At 36.2% G+C, this 27,453-nt stretch overlaps 1 protein-coding gene across 1 annotated transcript in view; it reads right to left on the bottom strand.

Moving 5' to 3' along the window:
• DENND4C (DENN domain containing 4C) overlaps nt 1–27,453 on the bottom strand; it is a 136,792-nt gene that overhangs the window by 48,135 nt on the left and 61,204 nt on the right. Inside the window, exons 6-16 of the mRNA XM_080819876.1 lie at nt 24,676–24,914; nt 22,573–22,639; nt 21,036–21,094; nt 20,054–20,198; nt 16,808–16,983; nt 10,484–10,584; nt 9,929–10,147; nt 5,017–5,162; nt 3,608–3,643; nt 3,396–3,526; nt 1,245–1,377 (exon numbers count right to left, since the gene is read on the bottom strand). Coding sequence (XP_080676002.1) covers nt 1,245–1,377; nt 3,396–3,526; nt 3,608–3,643; nt 5,017–5,162; nt 9,929–10,147; nt 10,484–10,584; nt 16,808–16,983; nt 20,054–20,198; nt 21,036–21,094; nt 22,573–22,639; nt 24,676–24,914 — 1,452 coding nt within the window. The remainder of the gene's footprint in view (nt 1–1,244; nt 1,378–3,395; nt 3,527–3,607; nt 3,644–5,016; nt 5,163–9,928; nt 10,148–10,483; nt 10,585–16,807; nt 16,984–20,053; nt 20,199–21,035; nt 21,095–22,572; nt 22,640–24,675; nt 24,915–27,453) is intronic.

Raw genomic sequence — 27,453 nt, 5'->3', positions numbered from 1 at the left:
ACACTTTAGGTTACCTCTAGCATTTGGGGGACTGTACACGAGCTGGTAACACCTGAATTAAAAACTTCATTCTGAAATTTTCCATGTTTTGTAGACCACAAATATGTCAACAATATATGTACAAAAGATGTTTCATTTCAACTCACACCTAACCATAGATTAACTCTTTATATCTAAATCAGATATAGTATGTCTGTAAGATGTCTAACTTGTCCTAAAGTAACTCCCTTTAACTTCCTTTAAATGTAATATTTGGCGAGATAAATAACTGCGAGAGAAATCACAATAAGATACCATTTCACACACACAAGGATGGCTATCATCAGAAAGACAGATAATCACAAGAATGGACAGGAACCTGGTGCAGCTGGAACCCTCATATACTGCTGACAGGAATTCAAAATGTAGAGCTATTCTGGAAAGCAGTCTTGACAGTTCTTCAACAGGTTAAAACATACAGATACCATATGACCAACAATTCCATTCTAGGCACTTACCCAAGAGAAACAAAAACACACATCCACGCAAACACTTGTACACAAATGTTCACAGCAGCACTACGCACAACAGCCAAAGGATAGGAACCACTCACGTGTACATGAATGAATAAATACAACGTGGTATATATCCATACAATGGAGTATTATTCAGCAATAAAAATAAATGAAGTGCTGGCACATGGTGAAACACAGAGAAACTTAAAAATATCATGTTGTGTGGAAGGAACCAGTTACAAAAGGCCTCTTGCTATATATTTCCGTTTATGGAATATTTATTATGAAATGCCCAGAATAGGTGAAACCATAGAGATAGAAAATAGATAAGTGGTTGCCTAGGGCTGTGAGGAATGGATGGGGGGGTTAACAAGTCAGAGGTGCAGGCTTTCTGCGGTAATGAAAATGGTCTAAAATGGACTGTGGTCGTGGTTACACAACCCTGTGAATAAAAGCCACTGAGTAGACTTGACACGGGTGAATTGCATGGCATAGGAATGTACCTCAATAAAGTTGTTTTTAAATAAATAGTGTATTTGGTTCCCCAGGATTCTCTTAAAGCATAAACATACGCATTCAAAAACTTCAGCCTCAGTATTATAAAAGGGTTGTGAGACATCTCATTTACTTAACAACCATAGAGGGTCTTCAAATGGTTGCCATGGGTGATAATTCTAAACTATGAGCTGCATATCACATACACATATTTTACATTTTAAATTAGCATGTATTAGATAAAGAATATCTGACCTGTTTAGTTCTCTTAGCCATGAGTGCTGGACTGTTTGTAATGCTAGTCCCAGTAGGGTGTCTACTAAAACAAAGTTTCAACTCCTGTGGTCTGTCAAAAAGCTTAAGGTCCAGTCTTGGAAAGTATTTGTAACTAAAATAAAAAGCAAAAATAGAGCTGCTGATTTAAAATACATTAACTTTTCATATTATTCCAGAATTTAGATGAGTATTTCTACATCTTAAATAGTACCCAATATTATTTCCCCAAATCCGGATATAGAAAAATAATATTTTTCAAAACTATAAGATGATGTAGTTGTAAGATACACAGACTACCTACATGGAAACTTTGGCTTCCTCCCCACCCTGTAATTTATTTTCAACCAATCCCTGCAAAACAGAAAATCTTGATATCTTAATTGATAGTGGAATTAGTAACTTTGGACAGAAACGATGTGTTCAATAATAATTTATATTAAAAATTAACATTTAGTATACTTTGTATGCTTTGTTTTTCTTCACAACAGTTTAACTTCATAACATACCTTGCAGTGGTATTTAAGGGGAAAGAATCCATAATATTTTTATTTTAGGGCTATACCATAATTTCACCATTCTTTATTATCAGACATTTTTAGGTTATTTCTCAATTTTTGCAATTAAAAGATCTATGTTACTTTTATCTTTATGAAACTTTTGCTTAATGTCTTAGGATAATGCCCAATAACAGAGTTTGCTATAGTCAATGTTTATCAAGAGAATCAAAATTATTATAGTCACTATCAAATTATTTCAATTTCAATATTTTAATATTTCAATTATATACAGTCTATATAGTAGCATAACCTATTTTCAATCCGATAGATTAAAAATGCTTCTACTCACCATTTTGGTTTGCATTTCTTTGGATACTAGAAAAACTGAATATATTTTCATATTATTAATTATTGGAATTTCTTCTTGGAAATTGCCTACTCACTGCCTTTGGCCAATTTTCTTCTGGGAGATATGGTCTTTCCTTATTTGATTTACCTTATACATGGTTCCAATGTATAGTAATTAAACCAAAGTAAAAAAAAAATCCTATAATTAACATGTGATCAAAATAACAATTAAGCCACTAAACTCCAGTATATAGTCTTCATTCTTATCCAGTCTAGGTAAGATAATATATTAATTCCATATTTCTGGAAGCCAGTTATTTTATACTCCCTTTGCCTCAGATATTCTTTTAGGAATGCAGCCTAAGAAAAAAACTATGTATATACACAAGGATACAGAGAGCAAAGAACCAAAAAAAAAAAAAAAAAACCCACAAGAGATTAAACAAATCACAATAAATGCATGCAATATGGTCATTCAAAATGATATGGCACAAAAATATTTGCTAGTATGGAAAAATGTCCAGACCACTAAAGGCAGACATAGGTTACAAAGAATATGTACAATACGAACTCATACTTGTTTTAATATAGTAAATGCAAATTTGTAGGAAAGATATACATACAGTGGTTAACAGACATTAAACTGTGTATTATAACAACAAATAAAAATCAGGTACATTTTAATTTCTTAAAAGGTTCCCATCCAAATCTTATTCTCCAAGTTTATTTTTTTAATTATTTTTATTTTATTTTAAATCCCAGTGTAGTTAACATACAGTGTTCTATTAATTTCAGGTGTATAATACAGTGATTCAACAACTCCATACATCACCCAGTGCTCATCACGGACAAGCGCCCTCCTTAATCCCCATCACCTATTTTAATAAATAATGATTCCCGGCCCTCTACTCTTAAGTTTTCTCTGGTATCTTACTAATAAATAAGAGTTTCAGTTTTTACACTGACAACAAAACTCCCACATGTAGAAGAAACCTCACAGAAGTAAGTTTATTCTTCTCCAGAAATGAAGTTTTTAAAGATTAAAATATGATTAAATGTTTAGGTGAACAGTGATTTGGCTCCCCTTCCAAAAAGGCTGTCCAATTTTTAAATTACAATACCTGGTAACATCTTTGTATAACATTCATCTTCATTAGTTCGCTGAATTAATTTTGAAAATGACTTTCACAAATGACTAATATACATATCTACTAATAATCACAAAAGATCAAAATGGATTACTAAAGCTGAACCCAAACAGCAATCTAAAAAAAATCCCTGCTACCTGTACTTCGGGGACAGATCCTTCCCGTCATCAGGGGGTGGCTCCAGCGGCATGATGAATACCGTGTGCTCACTTTTCTGGGAATCATCTAGCTCTATCAATCTGGTATCTTCGGCTGAATCAAAATCAACCTGAAAATAATTATTTTCTCCAATTAATCTGCATACAAGCAGTATCTAGTTTCGAAATTTTAAAATGTAAGAAAAAAATACCTTATCAGTTTTCTCTGTGCCTTTATCAGGAAACAGCTAGAAAAGAAGAACAGAATTCTTGGTGCAAATATCTAATGTGAATTTATTAGAGATGATCTTAAATTCTTATTTTAAAAACTATCCTTTTTTAATACGAGCAGATAGGAAACACTTCACATATATTTGGGGGGCCCTACACATAATATTTTTCTTACGGCTATTAGGATAGAAACAATTTATTTTAAATGGGTTTTTCATAAATCCTCTTCACAAGCAAAAAATGGCCAGTCACAAGGGGAGTCTGGCTTCTCAAATAAAAAATTTCATTGTTATTAAAACCTTGCATTACATATTGATATCATCTAAGCTTTCCTCTAACTGGATGATGTCAGACTATCAATTTTTAAGGAATCAAAACACTGATTGGTTTTAATCTTATCCCCAGAGGTCTACATCACATTAGTAGAATGGGAGAAAATCATTCAAGTCCTCTAAGGAGACTATAAACATTATGTCATAATATTCTACCTTTTTTAGATACAATCTCAAATTTTACATACTATGGCTCACATAAATCAGCCCCAAGATCCACTTAGCAAAAATAAAAACTCCATTAAAAACGAGAAAAAAAATGTCATTAACATGAAGAATCAACTTAAACTTCCTTACAATTGGTAAGTAAAACTTTGATAGTCATATTTCCAAATGTGCTTCATTAAAATAAAAAATACATATTTAGCAAAAGTATTTGGAAGGATTAAAACAAAGGAACAAAACGGCATATGTTGACTACCTTGCAAAAATGTATAATGTTTAAAATGTGTAACTGAGGGCGCCTGGGTGGCTCAGTGGGTTAAAGCCTCTGCCTTCGGCTCAGGTCATGATCCTAGGGTCCTGGGATCGAGTCCCACATCGGGCTCTCTGCTCGGCAGGGAGCCTGCTTCCCCCTCCTCTCTCTGCCTGCCTCTCTGCCTACTTGTGATCTGTCTCTCTGTCAAATAAATAAAAAAAAAAAAAAAAAAAAAAAAAAAAAAAAAAAAAATAAAATGTGTAACTGAATGAAGAGAAAACAAAAACCAAAACACAAGACTCCATTACCTATAAAACTAAACTTTCTTAATGAACTACAAAATCTTATCTTACTTAGGTAAATAAAAAAGGTTAAGATTTAGGATTTTCAGTGAAATGTTCTTAGTACTTAACAGTTGCAAACTAAAGTGAGATTCAAGAAAAATTAGCTAAGTATAGTGGAAACTAGGTATCATAAAGGAAAAGTATTCTTATATTAACCCTAGAACTGGACACTTGCACACATGCACAAACCTACACTGTCTCCCTCAGATCATCTGAACTAATAATAATGATGATTATATAGGCAGCCAAACCGTTAATGGTTTTTTCTTTAACACTTATATACAGGACAAACTTACCTTTTCTATGCAGTCATCAAAAAATGCCAATCCAGTATCTTTATCGCTTACAAAACTACATTCTTCAATGAAACGAATAAATATCTGTGTTTTGGATAAATGAGTATAGAACTTTGTATAGGTACGATCTCGACTTTTTAAAAATCCTGAAAAAAATTATAATTAAATTCAAAATTTAAAGTGGAATTAGATGTTAGATAAAATAGTATCTTAAACCTGTACATATTGTATTATATTCTCTTCACATATATCCACATTTATAGAAGCTTTCAGTAACCATATTCTAGTAACCATCACTCTTTCTGCCTGATTCAACCATAAAAAAGTTAACTTATACCACTAACCTTTTCATTGAAATCTGAACCTCCTATAAGGAATCTCTAGCCCTAAAGTTCTCAACCAGAAATCTCTCTTTTATACTCTGCCTAGTCTTAAATAAGAAAGGTCAATGTCCTTATTCTGCAATGCCACCAGACAATTCCTAACTGGCTTGTAAAAATCTCTGCTCTGCCCCTGACAGTTCGTGTGACTTGGCTATCCCACTCTTTCCCTGCTAACTGTAGTCATCTATTGACTTCGGGGACACTCTCCTTCATTCACTGATGCCTAGGGCACGTAATTCCAACTTCTCCTCTCCAACTCCTACCATTATCATTCTTCAACATCCATAAGCATAGACCACCCAGTACTTTAACGAGTTCTTAAGGCCTTGAATTTCAATGATCTATGGTCTAGCCCACCTCAGTCACCAACTTCTACATAGTCACACACTCCCTGGACCTTTCTTGTTGGCATTCAAAACAATTCTGCCACCTGAATCTAATTTACATATATATTACTTTCTGCCCATTACCCTTGTACAATTTGCTTACTTAAGTACTTCTACCAGGCATGGGGTGGGGCTCTTTGAAATCTACAAACATTCATAACCTTTTACTTTCTACCTAACCCTCCTGTCTTCACTTCTCTCCTTATCCAATATTAATTCCAAGTCCAAGTCCATCATTTCAATTACTTTCTTGTCAACACTCTCAATTCTTATGTTCTTTTGTCTTTTTTGTCAAACTCATCCAGTAAACCTTAGCCCTGGAACAATGTATTGCCTGCTTTCTCTGGATCTACACCAGTGTGGCTGAGCACAACTTGAAAGAGGGAAAAAAACCAATTCCTCAACTAGGCTGGCCAGAGCCAATTATACCTTCATCCCTGACTAGCAACCCTATTAAATTTCTGGAATCAGTGTAATTTCCCTTTACCCATGTTTTCACAACTATTTACAGTTTTTTTTTTTTTTAAGATTTTATTTATTTATTTGACAGGGAGAGATCACAAGTAGGCAGAGAGGCAGGCAGAGTGAGAGAGGGGGAAGCAGGTTCCCTGCTGAGCAGAGAGGCCGATGCGGGGCTTGATCCCAGGACCCTAGGATCATGACCTGAGCCGAAGGCAGAGGCTTTAACCCACTGAGCCACCCAGGCACCCCTATTTCCAATTTTTTAATTCTCTCCTATCATGTTCTCTCCCCCATCTCTAATGATCATACCTTATACTGCAGAGAAAATGAAAATCATTAAGAGAATTGCCACCATTATCTCACTACAAAAATCTATGGCTTTCCACAGCTATCAGTTACTCCTTCCCTCTTTCTACAATGGCTGTGTCCCTCTTATCTAAGGCCAGGCCCACCATATGAGCCTGGGATTCCAGCCCTTTCAGTGTTCTCAGGACAATTTTCCATCTCAAGTCTCTCACTTTAAAAAACTTTCCTTAAAAAAATAATCAGATCCTTCCCCTTTCTGCTACTTCCCTTCTCAATAAATGGCATGGCCATTCATCCATTTGGTTGACAAAGACAAAAATTTCGAAGTTGCTCTTGACATCCCCATCTTACATCCCATATTCAATCTGCCTCCTAAAAAACATCACTCTTCTACTCATACTATTGTTAATTAAACCAGGTCACTTCCATAAGCACTTGGACCAATGCGATAACCAACTAAGTAGTAGATCCATACTTTGGATGCCTCCAATTCAATCTCTGCAAAGAAGGCGAAGAAAAAAAATTTTTATTACCCAATCTTTTAAAAATGCAAATCTGATCCTATTACCTACTTTAAGATTCTTCACTGGCTTCCAATTACTCTTAAAGACAGAAACCTTTCACTAGTCCTAAAAGATCCCACATGTTTTGGCTCACATCCACCATTTTCAAGCATGGTTTTTGAGCCACTTTTCCCTCCAGCCTTTCTTTAGTGCTTCAAAGCATTCCACAAGCTGTGGTCCTCACTCCATCCCGTTGAGATACTAATTAGTTGAGAAATGCTTAAGTAAAATAGAAATAAATTATTCTTCACAATTAGTAACAAAAAGTCTTTTTTCTTCTCCTGGTGGATCCAGGCGATGATCAGAGCAAAGGCTACTAAAATAATTTAATGGGGGCGCCTGGGTGGCTCAGTGGGTTAAAGCCTCTGCCTTCGGCTCAGGTCATGATCCCAGGGTCCTAGGATCGAGCCCCGCATCGGGCTCTCTGCTCAGCAGGGAGCCTGCTTCCCTTCCTCTCTCTGCCTGCCTCTCTGCCTACTTGTGATCTCTGTCAAATAAATAAATAAATAAAATCTTTAAAAAATAATAATTTAATGAAAGGCTGATGGGGGGGGGCGGTGCGTGAGTGGCTCAGTTGCTAAGTGCCTGCCTTCGGCTTGGGTCATGATCCCAGGGTTCTGGGATCAAGCCCCACGTCGGGCTCCCTGCTTGGTGGGAAGCCTGTTCTCCCTTTCCCACTCCCCCTGCTTGTGTTCCTTCTCTCGCTGTGTCTCTGTCAAAAAAAATAAACAAAATCTTTTAAAAAAAAGAAGAAAAGAAAGGCTGTTGGGGAACCTATAATGCATGAAATGAGGCTGACAACACTTAAAACACACTGATCAATCCTAGGAGCACTAAAAACGGGACAGCCAGACATGCATGTAGGTTGCAATAGGAAGTAGTAAACATCATGTGTTTTGAATACTGGCACTGCTTGCCAAGAAAACTGAATCTGCATTTAATCAAGCTCTAGAACAGTACTATTTAATTGAGTAACCACCACCCACATGTAACAACTGAGCACCTAAAATGTAACTGGTCCAAGCTGATTTCAAAGCCTTAGTATAAAAAAATTATGTAAAGTATTTCATTAAAATTTTATTTTTTAAAAGGTTTTATTTATTCTTCAAAAAGAGAGAGAAAAGGCATAAGCAGGGGAAACAGCAGACAGAGGGAGAAGCAGGTTCTCTGCTGAGCAAGGAGCCCAACGTAGGACTTGATCCCAGGAGCCTGGGATCATGACCCGACCCAAAGGCAGATGCTTAACCAACTGAGCCACCCAGATGTCCCTTTTATTTTTTTCATTAAAATTTCAAAAACGTAATTACATTTTGAAATACCATTTGGGATATTTTAAGTTACAAAAATATACTATGAAAATTAATTTCCCTTATTGCTTTTTTTAAAATTATAGCTACTAGAAAATTTTAAATTTTATGTGTGGCTTACATTACATTTCTATTGGACAGTGTGTCTCTTAATCCAGCCACAAGTTTATAGGAAATACACGTGATGGAAGAAACATTATACAGCGCCAGAGGGACATGATCAGCCAAAAGCACATACCATACATATCTAGAAAATTCTAAAGGATAATTCAAAGTTTATGGGTGAAATGATGTCCTATTTGGGAAAAAAAAGGGAAGGAGGATGAAACAAAAATGGCAAAATGTTGATTGCTACAGCTGCTGAAGATGGAAGGTGCTATATGAGAGTACATCATTCTATTTTCATACATGTTGCAAAAGTCCCCCTGATAAAAAGTTAATCCAAAACCCACAAGTAATTCCTATGCATTTTTCAGGCCCAAGCTTATTTGGTACTTCTTCAAGGAACCTTTCCCTGACCTAGCACTCTCAAAGAAATAGCCAATGTTCCTTTACAATACAATTAGTAAAATGTAATTAGTATTTCTGTTACTGTCTAGTATATGTAGCCCTCACTAAATACTATTCTGTTAACAACAAAAATCTTAGGCCTAAGATACTAATGCAATATCTTTCTAAATTCCATTAGTAATGCCACTCTCCCTCAGAGAGAGAGGGAGAGAGAGAGAAAGAATATGTATGAATTAGTGACCCACTACTGCCTATTAGGAAAACTGTATTTTTAGTCTGGCACTTAAGACTATCCATTATCTGACCCCTAATCTTATTTTCAGTCTTATATTTCACAACACCACTAAAACTCTTCACTTTGGTCAAACTGTACATAACATGCTGTTATGGGCTGAACCCCATAATACTGTCCCCCCAGAATTCTTTTTTTTTAAGATTTTATTTATTTATTTGATAGAGATCACAAGCAGGCAGAGAGGCAGGCAGAGAGAGAGGAAGGGAAGCAGGCTCCCCACCGAGCAGAGAGCCCAACAAGGGGCTTGATCCCAAGGCCCCGGGATCATGACCTGAGCTGGAGGCAGAGGCTTTAACCCACTGAGCCATCTAGGTGCCCCACCCCCCAAAATTCTTATGCTGAAGTCCTAACTCTTGGTATTTTAGAATTTACTGTATTTGCAGATAAGGTCTTTAAAGAAGTAATCAAGTCAAAATGAAGTAATTAGGATGGGCTCTAACCCAATGATTAATGTACTTATAAGTGAAATCAGGGGGAACCTCAGTGGCTCAGTCGGTTAAGTAAGCAACTCTTACTTCATCTCAGGTCATGATCTCAGGGTCGTGGGACTGAGCCCCACGATGGGCTCTGCGCTCAGCACGGAGTATTTTAATATACATTTCTAAGAACTTACATAGTGAATATTTTGGGGGGAGCAATACCAAATAGAAAATATTTTTCATTTCAATGAAAAGTTAACTATATTTTCAATGCCACTCACCCTGTCGGTCAAACAATGAATCAACAGCTGTGGCTTTATTTGAAGGAGCCTCTGTGATTGGTCTGAGATATGTTCTATATCCTTTTAAAATAGATGCCATAAAACGCAAAAATGCCTCTTGAATTTCCATCTCAAGTTGTGTTGTCTTCTTTTGCCAGGAGAAATCTGCTTCGATTGGAGTCATCTCAATCGCTGAACCTTCTTGAGTCTTTCGGTGAACTGACAAATCCAGAGAAGATGGCATTAATATGTAATATTAGACAAGTAATGATTAAACAATTAAGAAAATTGTCAAAATAAAACCCATGACTTCCTGAAATTCCTCTCTTCACTAATATAAAGGGATCACTGGCAGGAGCTAACAAGGAGGCTCAAGCAGACATGACACAAAGAACATACTCAAAAAAATCATCAACCACAATATTAATGTCTTAGTGCTGAAATTTGTTTTGTAATGAGATTCCCTTTAAGGAGAGCAAAATTAGGTTTAAATTTAAGAATTTTCTTACATTAAATATTAAAATATTAAAAATATTCCTTTCTCTTCACATTTACCTGAAGACAGCTGAGGATACAACTTCTTTAGGGTACTTAGCAGATTTTTGCATGGCTTTTTGGGAAGCTGCTTCCAGTTCATGTTCTTCTTTTCATCTGATCTATTAATAAAAACACAATTAATAAAATCTGTTATAATCTCTTTTTACCTAGCAAAACTCTTACATCAAACTAAAAATGAAAATGGACAGGCTATTTTTGCTCAAATTACAACTGACATGGACAGTCTGAATAAATGGTTTTCAAGGAAGTTCCCTTTATATCTCAAACAACCTCAATCAAATTTGGTCATCTCATTCTAACGCTCTAAAACACAGATTTTCAAGGTTGGAGCTATGAATTCAACACCAATCTTGCTTCAAAAGTTACATTTTAGAACTATAATATTTTAAGTGACAAACTTCACTGATACTTCAAACTACCGATTAGAAGCAAATCTAATTAAATATCAGAGAGTAATATGTAAAACAACTATATTTCGAACAGCATTTAAGGAAAAAAGAACTTGGAAGTTCAAAAGAATAGTTCTAGGGCGCCTGGGTGGCTCAGTGGGTTAAAGCCTCTGCCTTCGGCTCAGGTCATGGTCCCGGAGTTCTGGGATCGAGTCCCGCATCGGGCTCTCTGCTCAGCAGGGAGCCTGCTTCTCCGTCTCTCTCTGCCTGCCTCTCTGCCTACTTGTGATCTCTGTCTGTCAAATAAATAAATAAATAAGATCTTTAAAAAAAAAAAAAAGAAAAGTTCTAAATAATGCATGAGTCAAAATATTTTAACAGAAGTAAGAAACATTTAAAACTCTACAAAGATGGTGTGCCTGGGTAACTCAGTTGGCTGAATGACTGACTCAGTTTGGGCTCAAGTTGTAACCTCAGGGTCCTGGGATAGAGACCCACGTCAGGCTCCATGGTCTGTGTGGAGTCTGCTTGAGAGTCTTTCTCTCCCTCTCCTCCTCATGCTCTCTCAATCTTCCTCTCTAAAATAAATAAATAAATCTTCTGGAAAAAAAAACCCACCTCTACAAAGATGAAAGCCTATGTATTAACCACAGGTCACAACTAACGCTATATACATCATCAAGCCAGTATCATTTATGAGCATAATGCAAACATTTAAAATTTTTTAGAAAATTTAATCTGCTCGGATATAAAAAATAAGATGATATTTATTTCAGGAATGTAAAGATTATTCACTATTGATTTTATAATGTTATTTACCACACAGAAAACAAAGGAGAAATAATCTGTTCCATTTTAGAAAGAATTTTAGATTATTTTGCATTTAGTATCCCATAGAGCTAGATTTTTTTTTTTTAAGATTTCATTTATTTATTTGACAGACAGATCACAAGTAGGCAGAGAGGCAGGCAGAGAGAGAGAAGGGAGGAAGCAGGCTCCCTGCTGAGCAGAGAGCCCAATGTGGGGCTCGATCCCAGGACCCCGGGATCACGACCCAAGCTGAAGGCAGAGGCTTTAGCCCACTGAGCCACCCAGGTGCCCCTAGAGCTAGATTTTAACACTTCTTTATAACAGTTGTACAAAAGTACAAAAGATATTCAACACCTATTTAAGAGGTTTTTTTAAATCATGTAGAAGTAGAAGGAAAGTTCCTTAATTTATTATTAATTAATAATTAATTTATTAGTAAGCAATCAAAACACTAGAGTGGGGCTAGCAAACCCCTTCTCTAAAGGGTCAGATGTTAAATATTTTATACACAGCCTCTGTTACAACTTGTCAAATGTAGCATTATAGCAAGAAAAAAGCCTCATAGAATATGTAAATGAGTGAGTTTTGTAATTTTATCTACAAAAACAGGCCATGGCCAGATGTCAATTCTTGCTTAAAGCAACAGTCATACTTAGTGATGGAGTGCTCAAAGCATTCCCCTTAAAATTAGGAGTATGACAGGATACCAGCTATGACTACAGTATTCAACACTATGCTGGGATCCTAGCCAGAGAATTAAGATAAGAATTTAAAAATATATAAGGATTATACATGATGTGATTGTTTATAGCCAGAAAACGGAAGAGAGTTTACAAACAAAATTTAATTAAGTCACCGTGCAGGAGACTACCTGAAAACCAAACAGCATTTCTGTAGTGCAGCAACGAATAGAAAATGTAATCTAAAATATCATTTATTTAAAAAAATACCATTTATAGTACAATAAAAACCACACAGTACTTAGGAATAAGTAAGTCTAGGGCGCCTGGGTGGCTCAGTGGGTTAAAGCCTTTGCCTTCAGCTCAGGTCATGATCTCAGGGTCCTGGGATCAAGCCCCCGAGTCGGGCTCTCTGCTCAACAGGGAGGCTCTTTCCCCACGCCCTCTCTGCCTGCCTCTCTGCCTACTTGCAATCTCTGTCAAATAAATTTTAAAAATCTTAAAAAAAAAAGCAATAAATAAGTCTAACAAAAGATGTTCATGGTCTTTATGGAGAAAACAGCAGAGTTTAATTAAAAAACATGTAAAAAGATCTACGAAGTAAAATACTATATACATGGGTAAGAAGACCAAATCAAAAAGAAGTCATCTGCCCCCAAGTTAATCTATAAATTCAATAGATTTCTAACCAAAATCGCAGCATAACTTTGCATGGAACTTAATAATATATCAAAATTTATACAGAAAAGCAAAGGACTAAATAGAGTCAAAACAATTTTAAAGAACAAGAGTAAAGAAAGGGACCTGTCATCTCACAATACAACTTTTTAAAAACATTATTGAGATATAATTCACACACAATTCACCCATCTGAAACGTGCAACTTGATTTTTTTTAGCATATTCACAGGGCTGTTTAACAACCCACAATTTTAGAATATGTCCATCACCTCAAAAAAGAAACCCTGCACCCCCACCTCAGTCATTAACTTCCAATTCTCCCATCTTCCTATACCTCACTAATCTACTTTCTCTGTCTACAGATCTGCTTTGGACATTTAGTATAAATGAGATCATCTAAGCTCTTTTAGCACAGTGTTTTCAAGGTTCATTCATGTTTTAGACAACCTAATTTTTTTAAAAGACTTTATTTATTTGACAGAGAGAGAGCGCATGCACGAGCACTGGGAGTGGAAGGCAGAGGGAGAGGGAGAAGCAGGCTTCCTGCTGAGCAGGGAATGCAATGCGGGGCTCAATCCCAGGACCCTGAGATCATGACCCGAGCTGAAGGCAGAGGCTTAAGTGACTGAGCCACCCAGGCGTCCCTTAGACAACCTGACTTTAAAGCCAGTAAGACAGTATTATACTAGCAAGAGGCTAAAACAGACCAAAGAACAGACTAATAAGCATATTATAAATATAAAATTGATTTGCAAATTAATATATAATATAAATTGTAAAATATAAAATATGTATAAGTATAAAACATAAAAATTGATATGCAATGGTGCTGACACTAAAGACCACTGGGAAGAGATAAACTGGTTACCCAATATACAGTGCTATGTGAGAATTATTTATTCATGTTAGAAAAATGAAATTGTACTTCTATGTTATATCATACAGTAATATTAAGTTCAACTGAATTGAGGCCCTAAGTGAGAAAGGCAAAACTTTACAAATTTAAGAATATCCACAATAGGGGTGCCTGGCTGGCTCAGCTGGTAGAGCAAGTGACTCTTGATCTCAGGGTTGTGAGTTCGAACCCCTATGTATGGCGTGGAGTTTACTTAAAATGAAAAACAAAAAAGAAAGAAAAAGAATATCCAGAAAAATATTTCATGACCTCAAGGCAGAGGATTTCATATACAAGAACCCAACACAGCAATCAATAAAAAGACACTGATAAATTTGATCAACTAAAATAAGCTTCTGTTCATCAAAACACACAACAGAATGTAAATACAAGTCACAGTGTGGGAGAAGCTATTTGCAAAGCATGTAACAGACCAAGAATTAACCAGATTATATAAAGAACTGATACAAATCAAAAGAAGAAGACAATCTAATAGAAAAATGAACCAAAAAAAAATACACTAATTCACAGAGAGGAAAATCAAAGGGCAAAAAGAAATTAAAATGTCCCATTTGCAGAGCACCTGGGTGGCTCAGTCGGTTGGGCATGTGCCTTCAGCTCAGGTCATGATCTCAGGGTCCTAGAATGGAGCCCTGTATCGCACTCCCTGTTCAGCGAGAAGCCTGCTTCTCCCTCCCCCTCTCCCTCTGCCTTCTGCTCCCCCTGCTTGTGCACTTACACACTCTTGGTCAAATAAATAAAATCTTAAAAAAAAACCAAAAAACAAAAACCTCTAAAAAAATAAAGTAAAATGCCCCATTTGCTACTAATTAGGGAAATATGAATTAAAGGCACAATGAGATCCCATTACCATCAAATTAGCAAAAATTTTAAAGTCTGACCATAACAAGTATTGGCAAAGAACAGGACAAAGAGAATTCTCATTTGCTTCCAAAGAGGAGGTAAACTTGGAAGACTAAAATGACATTAGCTATGTCCACAAACCAACATTAGCTCTTCTACATATATACTTCAGGGGAATTCCTGCCCATAGACTCAAGGATATATGCACAATAATAATCAGAGAAGCCTTGTTCAAAATTACAAAAAATGCAGGTACAACCTAAATACCCAGCAACACTGATAAGCCCTAAAAATGAAATAGAGCTACATGTATCAACACAGATAAACCTCACAAAGAATGACGAGTAAAAAAGCAAGTCACAGGAAACTATACAAACACAAAATTTTTAAAACATGCAAAACAAAATATCATTTAAACTAATACATGCATAATAAATGTTTCTAAAACACATGGAAATGATAACGATAAACCCTAAAATCAAGGTAACAGTCAACTAGGAGCAAGATATGTTGCAGAGGACTATCCAGGGTTTCAAATTCACCGGCAATATTCTATTCCTTAATTTGTGTGATGGATACATGGGAGCATATTTACATTATTCTTTATAATTCTTGGGTATCTAGAATATTTCATAATTATTTAAGTATAATTGAGCAAATAGTTCAAAGTTATCTTAGAGAACAGTTTTTGATAAATAGAAATGTTACAGAAGAATCTCCGTATTATTATTTTATTCAGAATAGTAATGAAAGTAACACAAGTATCTGAGTTACAGCTCTATAAGTAATCATTTCCAAAAGCACCACAATGTATACAACCCTGAAATAACTGTTTTTCAGGGACAGCAGCTGGAAAACAACAAAATGTGTGCTACAGGAAATATCTGGTGGTTCTTCACTTCCAGGCTCTAGGTCGAAGTATACATAGTAAAGAGCTACCATAATTATACAGTTTCAAAAGTAAATGGCAGATCCATTTCAAAAACATTTTAAGTGATAGCAAATGTTTTCTTCCTTCACCTATTCCTTTGGTTCGCTTCGGGGTACTTTCCCAACCTCCTCTACTGTTGTTACCACTGAAGTCCCACCACAGTTCTACTCTATTTATTTTCTGCCAATCTCAAACAGTAAAGAATAAAAATACTCCAGGATCTGGAGTTTGGCACCAACACAGGAATTTTCAACAAGTACTGCCTTTTCCCACTTTTTTTTTCTGGAGGGTGGGCAGGAAGAGATCGGCTCTCGAACACTGACCCAGAGCTGCTTTTATTTATGTCATACTCTTGTCTCTGAATCCTTAGTTACACAACTGCTATACATTATATCACCTCCAGTAAACACAAAGTATGACTGATTTTTAATATAAATTTCTCTGCAATAAGGGGCATCTGGGTAGCTCAGTCAACTAAGCATCTGCCTTCGGCTCAGGTCATGATCCCAGGGTTCTGGGATCGAGCCCCACATCCGGCTCCCTGCCCTCTGCTCCTCCCCATCCTTCTCCCCACTCATGTTCTCTCTCTCTCTAATAAATAAATGAAATCTTTTAAAAAATGTCTCTGCAATAAAATAGATCCCTAAAAAATTCAAATCTTGACAAGTAAGGAAATGGCGTAATATCACCCTATATTCTAACTAAATTTAAACAGGTGAACTCATTTTTTCATAGCTTATAAATGGATTTTGAATTAAACTTAGAAAACATATCATCTCTTGAGCTCTGAAAGCAGTGTTTAACCTTCTTTTTCAAATCCATATTCTCTTTTGACAAATATAAATATTTTCTGCCAACTGCCAACATAATTATCAAAATATAAACTAATGTTTTAACATGTTCTTTTGCAAACTTTCCAGGATTCTCATAGTTGCCCTAAGAATTACTGTATTAATAATGGAAACTTACTAACAATGTCAAAAATAGCATATTTCTAGATGCTTTCAATGAACTGTAAACCACAGATGGGGGAAAATATAAATGGGAGATAATATAAAAAGAATCAACTTACATATACAACATGTTTGTATCCAAGTCAATGCAAACAACATCTTGTGGTGGGTCATGAAGATCAAAATACCTCGAGTCAACTCCAACTATAAATGGTAAAGGTGCACTAAGGACTGCCGCCAGAGAAAGAGGACAAAGGGGGATATATGGGCACTGCCACTGAAATGGAAAGATCATCTGGGAAAAAAGTTTTTAAAAATTAACCAAATTTGAAATTTGCAATGAAAAGTATGTAATTAACTAATATTACTCAAAGGGACCATTAAAAAAGCAGTGAAGTGTAGCTGCTTTTACATTCCACTTCATTCCAAAAGCTAAAGGACTATAAAATATACTAAGCAATACTATGAAATCTTCAAGCATGACAACCATCACAAGCACAATAAAAATGCTAACAGTTCTTTGCATGTTAATTCTTCTAACGCCATATAAAACCCACAGCTACATTTTTTAGAAAAAGTCACAGCAGAGAGAGAACACTGCTCCCCAAAATTATAAAACAAACTCATGATCTTTAATTCTTACATATTTCATCCCTCTATTAATTCTCAAAATAACCTTTAACTAAAATCCAACTAAGAATTCCAAGGACTGAAAAAAATTTAAATGATTCTCTTAAAAATATTAATAGTCAACTGAAAATTTCAGTAAAAAATTTCCTAACTGTTCAAATAAACACAAAATGATCCAACTTCAATGAAGCGTGGCATCTTAAAAAATACCAGTCAATACAAAACATACCTCAAGAATCTTTGCAAAGCTCTACCTTGTGTCATGTGCTTTTTAAAACAAAAAAGACAAGTTTTGATAAATTAAAAAACAGACTATAATTTTAATTATCAGCTAATATGAAAATTCTAATCACCGATAAAATTTTTCCTCTACTATAAAAAATACTTGTTATACCTTATTCATCATCACTCACCCCAAAGAAATGCCTATAGCATTTATTACATCTGCCAGTTATTCCAAACAGCTCTTCGGGATGGGATTTTATCTTCATTTATTTACTTAGCAAATATTTCAGCACTTAGTATGAGCCAAGCACTGTTCTAGATGAGGCTATAACAGTGAATAAAACAAAGATCGCTGCCCTCCTGAGGTTTATAGTTTAGCAAAAGTCTGCAAATTTTTATGTACAAGAAAGACAGAGAATATTTTAGGCCTTCTGAGCTGTACTGTCTCTCACAAGTATTTAACTTTGTCTCCATTAATGAAAGCACTATGTAAATAAATGGCCTATATTCCAGGAAAACTTTATTTACAAAAACAGATGGCAAGCAGGATTTGACCAGTGGGCCATAGTTTACCACCACCCGGTCTAGCAGAAAGAGGTGGAAAATTAACAGAGTACACAATAATACACACATCCTATCATGAAGCACTAAGTGCTATGGAAAAAGAAAAAGGAAAGCCAAGCGAAGAAGATTAGAGTTCAGAATAGGAAACAGGAGAGCAGGCTGTATTATTAAATAGGCAAAACAGGCAGACTTCATTAAGAAAGTGACAACTGAGCCTAAGCCTGAAGGAGGTATCTAGGAGGTATCTAGGAGAAGAGTGCTTTTGAGAGAAGGAACAGCTACAGCAAAGGCCTTACGGTGTGGGGCCTGCCTAATATGCTTCAGGAGAAACTTGTGCGCTGGAGCCGAGCAGAGCAAGGCAGCAGTGTAGCAGGAATCATCAGAGGACAGGCAGACAGACAGAGCCACTCCCAACAGGACCTTGCAAGGACTTCAGATACCTACAGTGAAAACTATCTTCCATTCAACAAAAGGTACATGACACCTGCAACTATGTAAAAAATTCTAAAAACAAAACTAACAGGAAAATGTGGCACCCTTGTATTCACCTTTGACTTTTACTGCTCAATCATAAATAAGGTCATTTTTACAAAACTACCCATTGATTTCATCAATGTTTGTTATGGGCCTCCATTAATTCTGGTATTCTTTGATACTCAAATCATTCTCCTTCTGAAGAATTTATCCTGTCATCATTCCTTTCCATTTTCTCTTCTTTAAATGGTAAACTGCCAATCTTCCTTTATCAAAGGTTTTGCATGCAATTCAGGCAAGTTCTCCAACAATTGCCAAATCTTCATTTATCAATGGTTTTGCATGCGTTTCAGGAAGTTCTCCAACATCAGTTACATAAATTTCATGCAGTCTTGCATTTTACATGGATTTCCCATTACATATTACATTTGTTCCACCTGTTCTTGCACTGTATTGCTGAAATTAAGAGACTGGGCCACAAAGATTCTGACCAACGAACATAGGTAAACACTAATGTTTTACAGGAAGGAGCGGGAACTTTCTAAAACTCTTCAGTTCATTAACAAATATTTTCACATTCTAATGGCTTTTGCTTTCAAATGCAACTGTGGAAGTTTGAAAAATTAATACACAACGAAGATCTCTGCTCCCCATAAACTATCTCACACGTTGGTTACTTTAGTTTTTACTCATAGTAGCATTTCCCTCACCAAATTAAGATCGTGGAAACATACCCCAGTTGATTTAACAGGTATTTACTGAGTGCTTACTTACTCCATGCTATTAAGCTATGATTAGTGCTAAGGACATAAGGATAATAAAGAGATAGGTCTTTATTTCCATAAGAGCTACATTCTTAAAATGGGAAAGGGAAGACAGGAGAGTCAGCTATTTTAAATTAAACATATAATGAAAAATAAAGTTGGAGAAATGGAACACGCAAAATTCTATACAATGTTCTATAAAGTCCTACATGATCAGACACCTAATTCCAACGGGAAGTAATCAAAAAACAGAGGAAGACTTGATTTAATTTTATCTACATCTTACATAAGAGCTAAGCATTTGTACGTTATCCTATTTCACAATCATTTAGAATGTTACAGGCTCACAATTAATCTGATTAAAAGTTAAAACAGGGAGTACTATGTAATTTATATGCATAATTTTAGGGCAAATGAACTGGGCAGAGCCTCTTATCTAATATAGAAAGTTTTATTCATGAGTTTTGTTATAAAATTGTATAGATTCTCTGAAGTACTCTAACATACGAAAAATCAGGAACTGAAATTTTCTCTCAAATAGAAATCATTTTTCTTCTTCTTTATACTTAATATTTCCCTTTGCCACTCTATTATATTTACGTTAAACATTACCTGGCAATTTCAAAGTTGCTTTCATTGAAGGAAATTTCCCTTTAGAGTAAATATTCTGTCAGTTACCCAGTACTATAAGGAAAATTCTATACTTACGGCTACGACAGCTTCTGCCACTCCAGTCAACACAGCTGGCCTGAGAGAATGCAGCAGAATCTTACTCTCAAGTAAAACAAAGAGCAGCAGGGTCGCACAATTCTCAGGACCCAGATTCATTAACAAGGTGCTAAAGTTGGCTCCACTAAGAGAAAAGAGAAAAAGATGATTATAAACTACTTCGCTAAAACATGTTAAGATTTGCTTATTAAATTATTTCCTAAATATTACGACTGAGAATCTAGTGCTAATTTCAAGTCCTGATTTAGTTATCACTGAGAAGTAGTAAATGTAATGAAATAATATAACAGAATGATTCAAACTCATCCTTTTGTAACAAAGAGGAGTTTATGAGGGAAGATTTTCCCGAAGAAGCATTGGAGTTGAGCTCAAAGAATGGAAGTTAGGGAGAAGCCAACATATGCAGAGGCAGTGAAGCAAGAAAAGTTACCATCATTTCCAGGAAATTGAAATACACTTTCTGTTACTAAAGCATAGAAAGAAAGAGGCAAGAGATTATGTCAAAATAGAAACAACACAATTTATTTGCATTTTCAAAAGGACACCTGGATGCAGTGTGAACAAAGAAATGAAAGAAGAGGAGTACCAATTAAAATGTTAGTAACAAAGCTGTCCAGGCAAGACATCATGCTACCCTGGACTAGTGATGCAGATGAACAGATTTGAGATATTTGGGGAAGTTAAAATCAGTTTACCCTGAATATTTAGCTATGAACTGGATGGGAGGAGGGGAGAGGAAACGAAAAGGGAGGTATTCCCTACACCCAATCTTGCAATGCTCTTAAGTACTTCATTTTTAAAGGGTGGATGGCCACCACCCATCTAGCTATCACAGACAGACACATTAAGGCTACGCTTATGTAAAAAACAATACTTAACTTTATTATTATAGCCCTTAAAATATTTTGAAGCATTCTTCTCCCAAGTGAATGAATATATCATTTTAGATACTACTGATTACCTTAGTGGTAAAGGTGTAGAAACTGGCTGTGATAATATTAACGCATCATGGACTGAAAGCTTCAAAAAAAAAAAAAAAAGATGAATTAATCAAGCTAATCTTGAAACCTAAGTATTTATATCAAGGGTAATACTGAAAGTAGTTTAATATGCAGACTGACATAGTTTTAGAAATATACATTTAGATATAAAATGATAGCTGTATTTACTCAAAGGTATTATATTAGTTCTTTTAAATTAAATGGTTAACTCAACTGAATTTTGATTTAGTTAACTGTTTAGAAGTTATTTTAATATTATGAAATAACTGGGGCTCCTGGGTGGTTCAGTGGGTTGGGGCCTCTGCCTTCGGCTCGGGTCGTGATCCCAGGGTCCTGGGATCCGGCCCCCGCGTCGGGCTCTCTGCTCAGAGGGGAGCCTGTTTCCTCCTCTGTCTCTGCCTGCCTCTCTGCCTACTTGTGGTCTCTGTCTGTCAAATAAATAAATAAAATCTTTAAAAAAAATTATGAAATAACTGCTTTTTAACAGCTTCAAGTTTATTTACTCTATAGACTGGTAGGCATTTGGCAATTGATTACTATACATTAAAACCTGCTGAAGTACATAACTGAAGTACATTCAAGATTAACAACATTTGCCTTAATGCCACCATATCACAGATAATGTTGATAACACCTTAGAGAACAATTTTTTTTAAAATATTTTATTTATTTATTTGACAGAGATTACAAGTAGGCAGAGAGGCAGGCAGAGAGAGAGGAGAAAGCAGGCTCTCCACGGAGCAGAGAGCCCGATGCGGGGCTCGATCCCAGGACCCTGGGATCATGACCTGAGCCGAAGGCAGAGGCTTTAACCCACTGAGCCACCCAGGTGCCCCTTAGAAAACAATTTTTAAACAGCTTGCCTCTATAGATCAGTACCACTCAAAGCACCAATCTACAAACTGTTACTGGTCCAGGAAAAGACTGCATATAACTGAAGAGCAAGCCATTCAGGAACTCTAACGGCAACATGACACTGCTCCAAATCCCAAGTACGTGATGCGAGGGCCCCTGTCTTTGGACAGGGTACAGACATGTTCATGTCTACACTGCTCACATGCTAAGATGCACATTTCACAAGCTGTAAACTTATATACGTCTGCTGACTGGAAATAAAAAGAAACTGGTCCTTTAACACATTAAATGTTTGAAGACCACTATTATAGATTATTTCACTTTTTCCCTCCAACTGCAAATCATTTCATATTTATTAGTTGCTCTGACTTAAAAACATGCCCATAACACAATTCTGGGTTTTACATTACTAAAATCAGCTACATAAAAGCCACGCACAGACCAAAGATGATAATGTCATAAATCAAAGACTATATTTCTTCCAATTCTGTACACCCAAATAAAAGGTAAAATATAAGAAATTCAAAGACTTTATGAACACATATTGCTCCACCTCAAACTCAAAGGGCCACAGAATCCACTATGCAATGACTAGAGTGAAGATATGCAGAGCTTCCCTCAAATACATTTGGTTTGGATTACCTGTACGAGGATTCTTGGTCTTTGTGGTGAGGGAAAAGGGATGTTTTGCATGAAGTGTGAAATGTGCCTAGAAAAAAAATTAAAATACAGATCATAATTACTTTTCTAAAATGCTTCATAGATTTTAACAAACATTATATATATAATATTTATATATATATATATATATATATATATATATATATATATATATATATATAAAATTCCAGATCTGGCAAAACCACTTACCTAAAATTTATGTTAAATTTATCTAGCATAGATAAATGTATTCATCCCACTAAACTTCTGAAATGCACAATGTATTTCCTGATTAAAAGTCCATATTAATATACCCTAATACTGCCAGGAAAAGAAAAATAAAACAAATATAGTTTTCATGAAAGAAGCTAATTTTTATTGTCTGGTTACAAGTGCTGGTATGGGGAGCAACTAACTGTAATACAATAAATTAAAACTAATATTGAATTTAATTCCAATAATTAGGGGTGCCTGAGTGGTCCAGTTGTGAAGCATCTGCCTTCGGCTCAGGTCAAGATCCGAAGGTCCTGGAATCGACCCTGAATCAGGCTCCCTGGTCAGTGGGAAGCCTTCTTCTCCCTCTTCCTCTCCCTGGTCTGTGTTCCCACTCTCACTGCCTCTCTCTCTGTTAAATAAATAACTATAACCCAAATAATTAATGTTAATTAAATATTAATTCAGTCAATAGTTATTTTCTCATAACTTTGAGCAGACCACTTACCCTATTTCTCCACCTACAAAGAATGCTTCTTAAGTTTCTCCAAAGTTTTGAGCTCTTAGGAGCCACCAACATGCAAAATATTATTTCATCTGAGAAAAAAATATTGATCACATATACTGATTTTATTTCCTCAAACTATTCATAGAACCTTAATTTTTCAAAAGATTGCTAATTTGTCCCTAACCTTAAGTTGTACTTCAAACAATTTGAAGCTAATTTGAAAGCTCAAAGTTAAATCTAGAACTATGAACTATTAGTATGGCATCCCAAAAGCATAACATGAAAGTCAAATAGTTGCCCCTCCCTTTCCACTAACTAGTATGCTTTGCTGACATTCTTTCTCCTATAATGTAAAATTTCTGAAACTGTATGAAAAATCTGTTTATGCATACTATATTTCCATAAAGCTCTTGATACCTCATTTGTCTGTCTGGAGGATAAAGAAATCATTAATTATAATAAACAAAAATCAGTGTGCCACTAGAAGTCAGAAAACATGGTTTTTTTTTAAAGTAAGCTCTGCACCCAACATGGGGGCTTGAACCCATGACCATCAAAAGTCAGATGCTCCACCAACTGAGCCAGAGGATCATGGGGGAATAGAGGGAAAAATAAAACAAGAGGAAATCAGAGAGGGAAACAAATCAAAAGAGACTCTTAATCACAACTGAGGGTTGCTGGAGAGGAGGGGGTTAGGGGATGGGATGACTAGGCACATTAAGGAGGGCTCGTGATGCAGTGAGCACTGGGTATTATAAGACTAATGAAACACTCAACTCTACCTCGGAAACTAACAATACACTTCATGTTAATTAACTGAACTTAAATTTTAAAACAGAAAAAAAAAAACAAAAAAATTAAAGGCAGCAGCTCCACATATATTTTTCTCGCTTACAGAAGATTTCCATGACAACGGGAATTACAGAGTGGAAAATCAGGATCTCTCAATGCTAAAACTCAAACCTCACTTTTAGCATCAATTAACTCACCCTTATTAATTTCTACATCAGTTTAGAGATGCTTTATAGTTAGAACCAGGAACGTCCACTTGCATGGTTCAGGTGTTTATGTGTGTAACAGCTATGCTTCTCTTAGTTATTAGAGAATGAATAGAAGTACACACACACTGTGTAACGAGTTCCTTCTTCAGCTGAATTTCCAAAAGATTATTATTTGATCATCCTAACTACCACTCCTCAATTTTAAAACCAATGATTCAGGTGAGGAAGGGAACAAGCAGAACAGTAAGGTGACTATGATTCTTCTTCCCTTTAAACTTTTCTGCTTAAAGTCGGGTAAACAATGAAATGTATACATATACAACCCATTTTCCCACCAGACATCTTTCTAATCATTCTACATACTTTTCAATGGGAAGAGGGTGTGGTCCAGACACAGAAAGTTTGTAGATAAACATGAGAAATTTTCTAAAAGCTTCAAAAAAAGGCCAGTGTGAGAGTAAACAAATGCATTTGTTTGCATTGATGGATTTGGAGACCACTTTTCTCTCCACAGGTGTCAACAAGCCCAGCTGCATAAGCTGTTTCTCTGTCAGAAGTTCCCGAGAATAAGGTTCATAAAACTGGATGGCAGCTCCATAGACCTACAAAGCAACAGAATTCCATTATAAGACTCTAGTTTGTTTTAAAAATTTCTGTTTAGGGGCGCCTGGGTGGCTCAGTGGGTTAAAGCCTCTGCCTTCGGCTCAGGTCATGATCCCAGGGTCCTGGGATCGAGCCCCGCATCCGGCTCTCTGCTCCGTGGAGAGCCTGCTTTCTCCTCTCTCTCTGCCTGCCTCTCTGCCTACTTGTGATCTCTGTCTGTCAAATAAATAAATAAAATCTTTAAAAAAAAATTTTCTGTTTATCTCTCATTAAAACAGAATCACTAACTTAGAGTAGATATGACAGAGATGATAAGAAAAATCTCAAACGCTGCTGGTTGGGAACATAAAATGGCACAGTTGCTGTGCAAAACAGTTTGGCAGCTTCTCCAAAATAAAAAAAAAAATAATTACCATATGATCCAGCAATTCCACTAGTAAGAATACGTCCAAAAGAATTGAAAGCAGGGACTCAGACACTTGTACACCAGTATTCACAGCAGCATTAGTCTCAATAGACAAATGGTGAAAACCACCCCAAAGTCCATCAGATGAAGGATAAACAAAACGTGGTATATACATGTGATGAAATGTTATTCAGCGAGACACAGCAAGAGAGGGAACACAAGCAGGGGAGAGGGAGAGGGAGACACAGACTCCCCGCTGGGCAGGGAGCCCAATATGGGGCTCGATCCCAGGCTGCCAGGACCATGACCCGAGCTGAAGGCAGACGCTTAACGACTGAGCCATGTAGGCGCCCCTCTCAAGAGATTTTTAACAGTATGACAAAAGCATCTCAATGAGGCTTTGTTGGTCTCTACCAAAGTAAATTTAGTAATTCTTAAGTGTTTGAAGATCTTAAAATTTTCATTTATAGTTACTGTTTTAAATGAGAGAACTATAAATAATTCTTAGCTAAAGACTTACCTTAGTTGTAAACAACCAGTTAATATAGTATTGGCCTTCATTCAGTGTGTATTTTACTTATGTAAAATTCCATTTTACATTTACATTTACATTCCATAAATGTATGGACACTTACCCTTCATTATCATTAATACAGAGGTTTTAAACTTATACCCTGTAGAATGAGGCCACAGATGTGTTTTACTTGATCCGTAAGAGTCAGCATCGGTTAGTTATACTTTTCAATAAACTATTTTATTAAATTTCATAAGAGAGCTTTTAATTTTTAAATTTCTACTAAATTCATAGTTTTACTTTTTATATCCTAAAATAATTTCACCATCTTTCTTTTTTTTTTTTTTTAAAGATTTTATTTATTTATTTGACAGACAGATCACAAGTAAGCAGAGAGGCAGGCAGAGAGAGAAGGGAGGAAGCAGGTTCCCTGCTGAGCAGAGAACCTGATGTGGGGCTCGATCCCAGGACGCTGGGATCATGACCTGAGCCGAAGGCAGCGGCTTTAACCCACTGAGCCACCCAGGCGCCCCACCATCTTTCTTATTTTAAATTATTATTTGTCATTATTATTGCTTTATGTATTTTTTTCAATTACTATTAAAGCATTTACAAATAAAGCATATACATGTCTTCTGGAAAATATATACAGTCTTTTCCCTTGAGATATGCTCAAGAATGTAACTGCCGGGCCACAGAGTTGTTTCTTTTTCTTGCTGGTAATGTGTAAGTTCTTTATATACTCTGGACACAAGACACCGGTTGTGTGTGTGTGTGTGTGTGTGTATACACATATATATTGCATTATTTTCTCCCACCCTGTGGCCTGCTTTTTTCCTTTTTTGAAGATTTTTACTTTTATTTGCAGAGAGAGAGAAATATGCAGAGGGAGAAGCAGACTCCCCGCTGAGTAAGGAACCTGATGTGGGGCTCGATCCCAGGACCCTAGGATCACGACCTGGGTTGAAGGCAGACACTTACCCAAGCCACCCAGGTGTTCCTGTGGTCTGCTTTTTCATCTTCTTAAGGGTATCCTTCTCTCTCTCTCTTTTTTTTTTTAAGAGTTTATTTATTTGAGAGAGAGACAGCACGAGAGAGTACATGCACAAGCCGGGAAGGGGCAAAGGGACAAGTAGATTCGAGGACCCTGAAATCACAACCTGAGCTGAAATTAGATGCTTAACTGAGCTACCCAGGAAACCCTGGTATCTTAGAATAAACAGATCGTTTTTTATTCCAGTGGGGTTCTACTATTCATCTTTTTTCTTTTTTTAAGATTTTATTTTAAGATTTTAAGATTTTATTTCTACTTATTTGACAGAGAGCACGCACGCATACACACAAGGGGCGCCGGCGGGGAGAAGCAGGCTCCCTACTGAGCAGGGAGCCCAATGCAGGGCTCCATCCCAGGACCCTGGGATCACGACCCTAGCCAAAGACAACCACCCAAACCAACTAAGCCACCCAGGCACACCTCATCTTTTCTTCTAAGTCTAGTATTTTAACAGTATAGTTAACATATAGCGTTACACTAGTTTCAAGTGTACAATACGGTAATTCAACAGTTCCATGTATTACTCAGTTGCCTATCAAGGTAAAAGTGTACTCTTCATTCCCT

The sequence above is a fragment of the Martes martes genome, assembly GCF_963455335.1.
Source record: "Martes martes genome assembly, chromosome: 12".
Taxonomy (NCBI): domain Eukaryota; kingdom Metazoa; phylum Chordata; class Mammalia; order Carnivora; family Mustelidae; genus Martes; species Martes martes.
The sequence above is the reverse complement of the archived record's forward strand: the minus strand, read 5'-3'. Positions and strand labels throughout refer to the sequence as shown.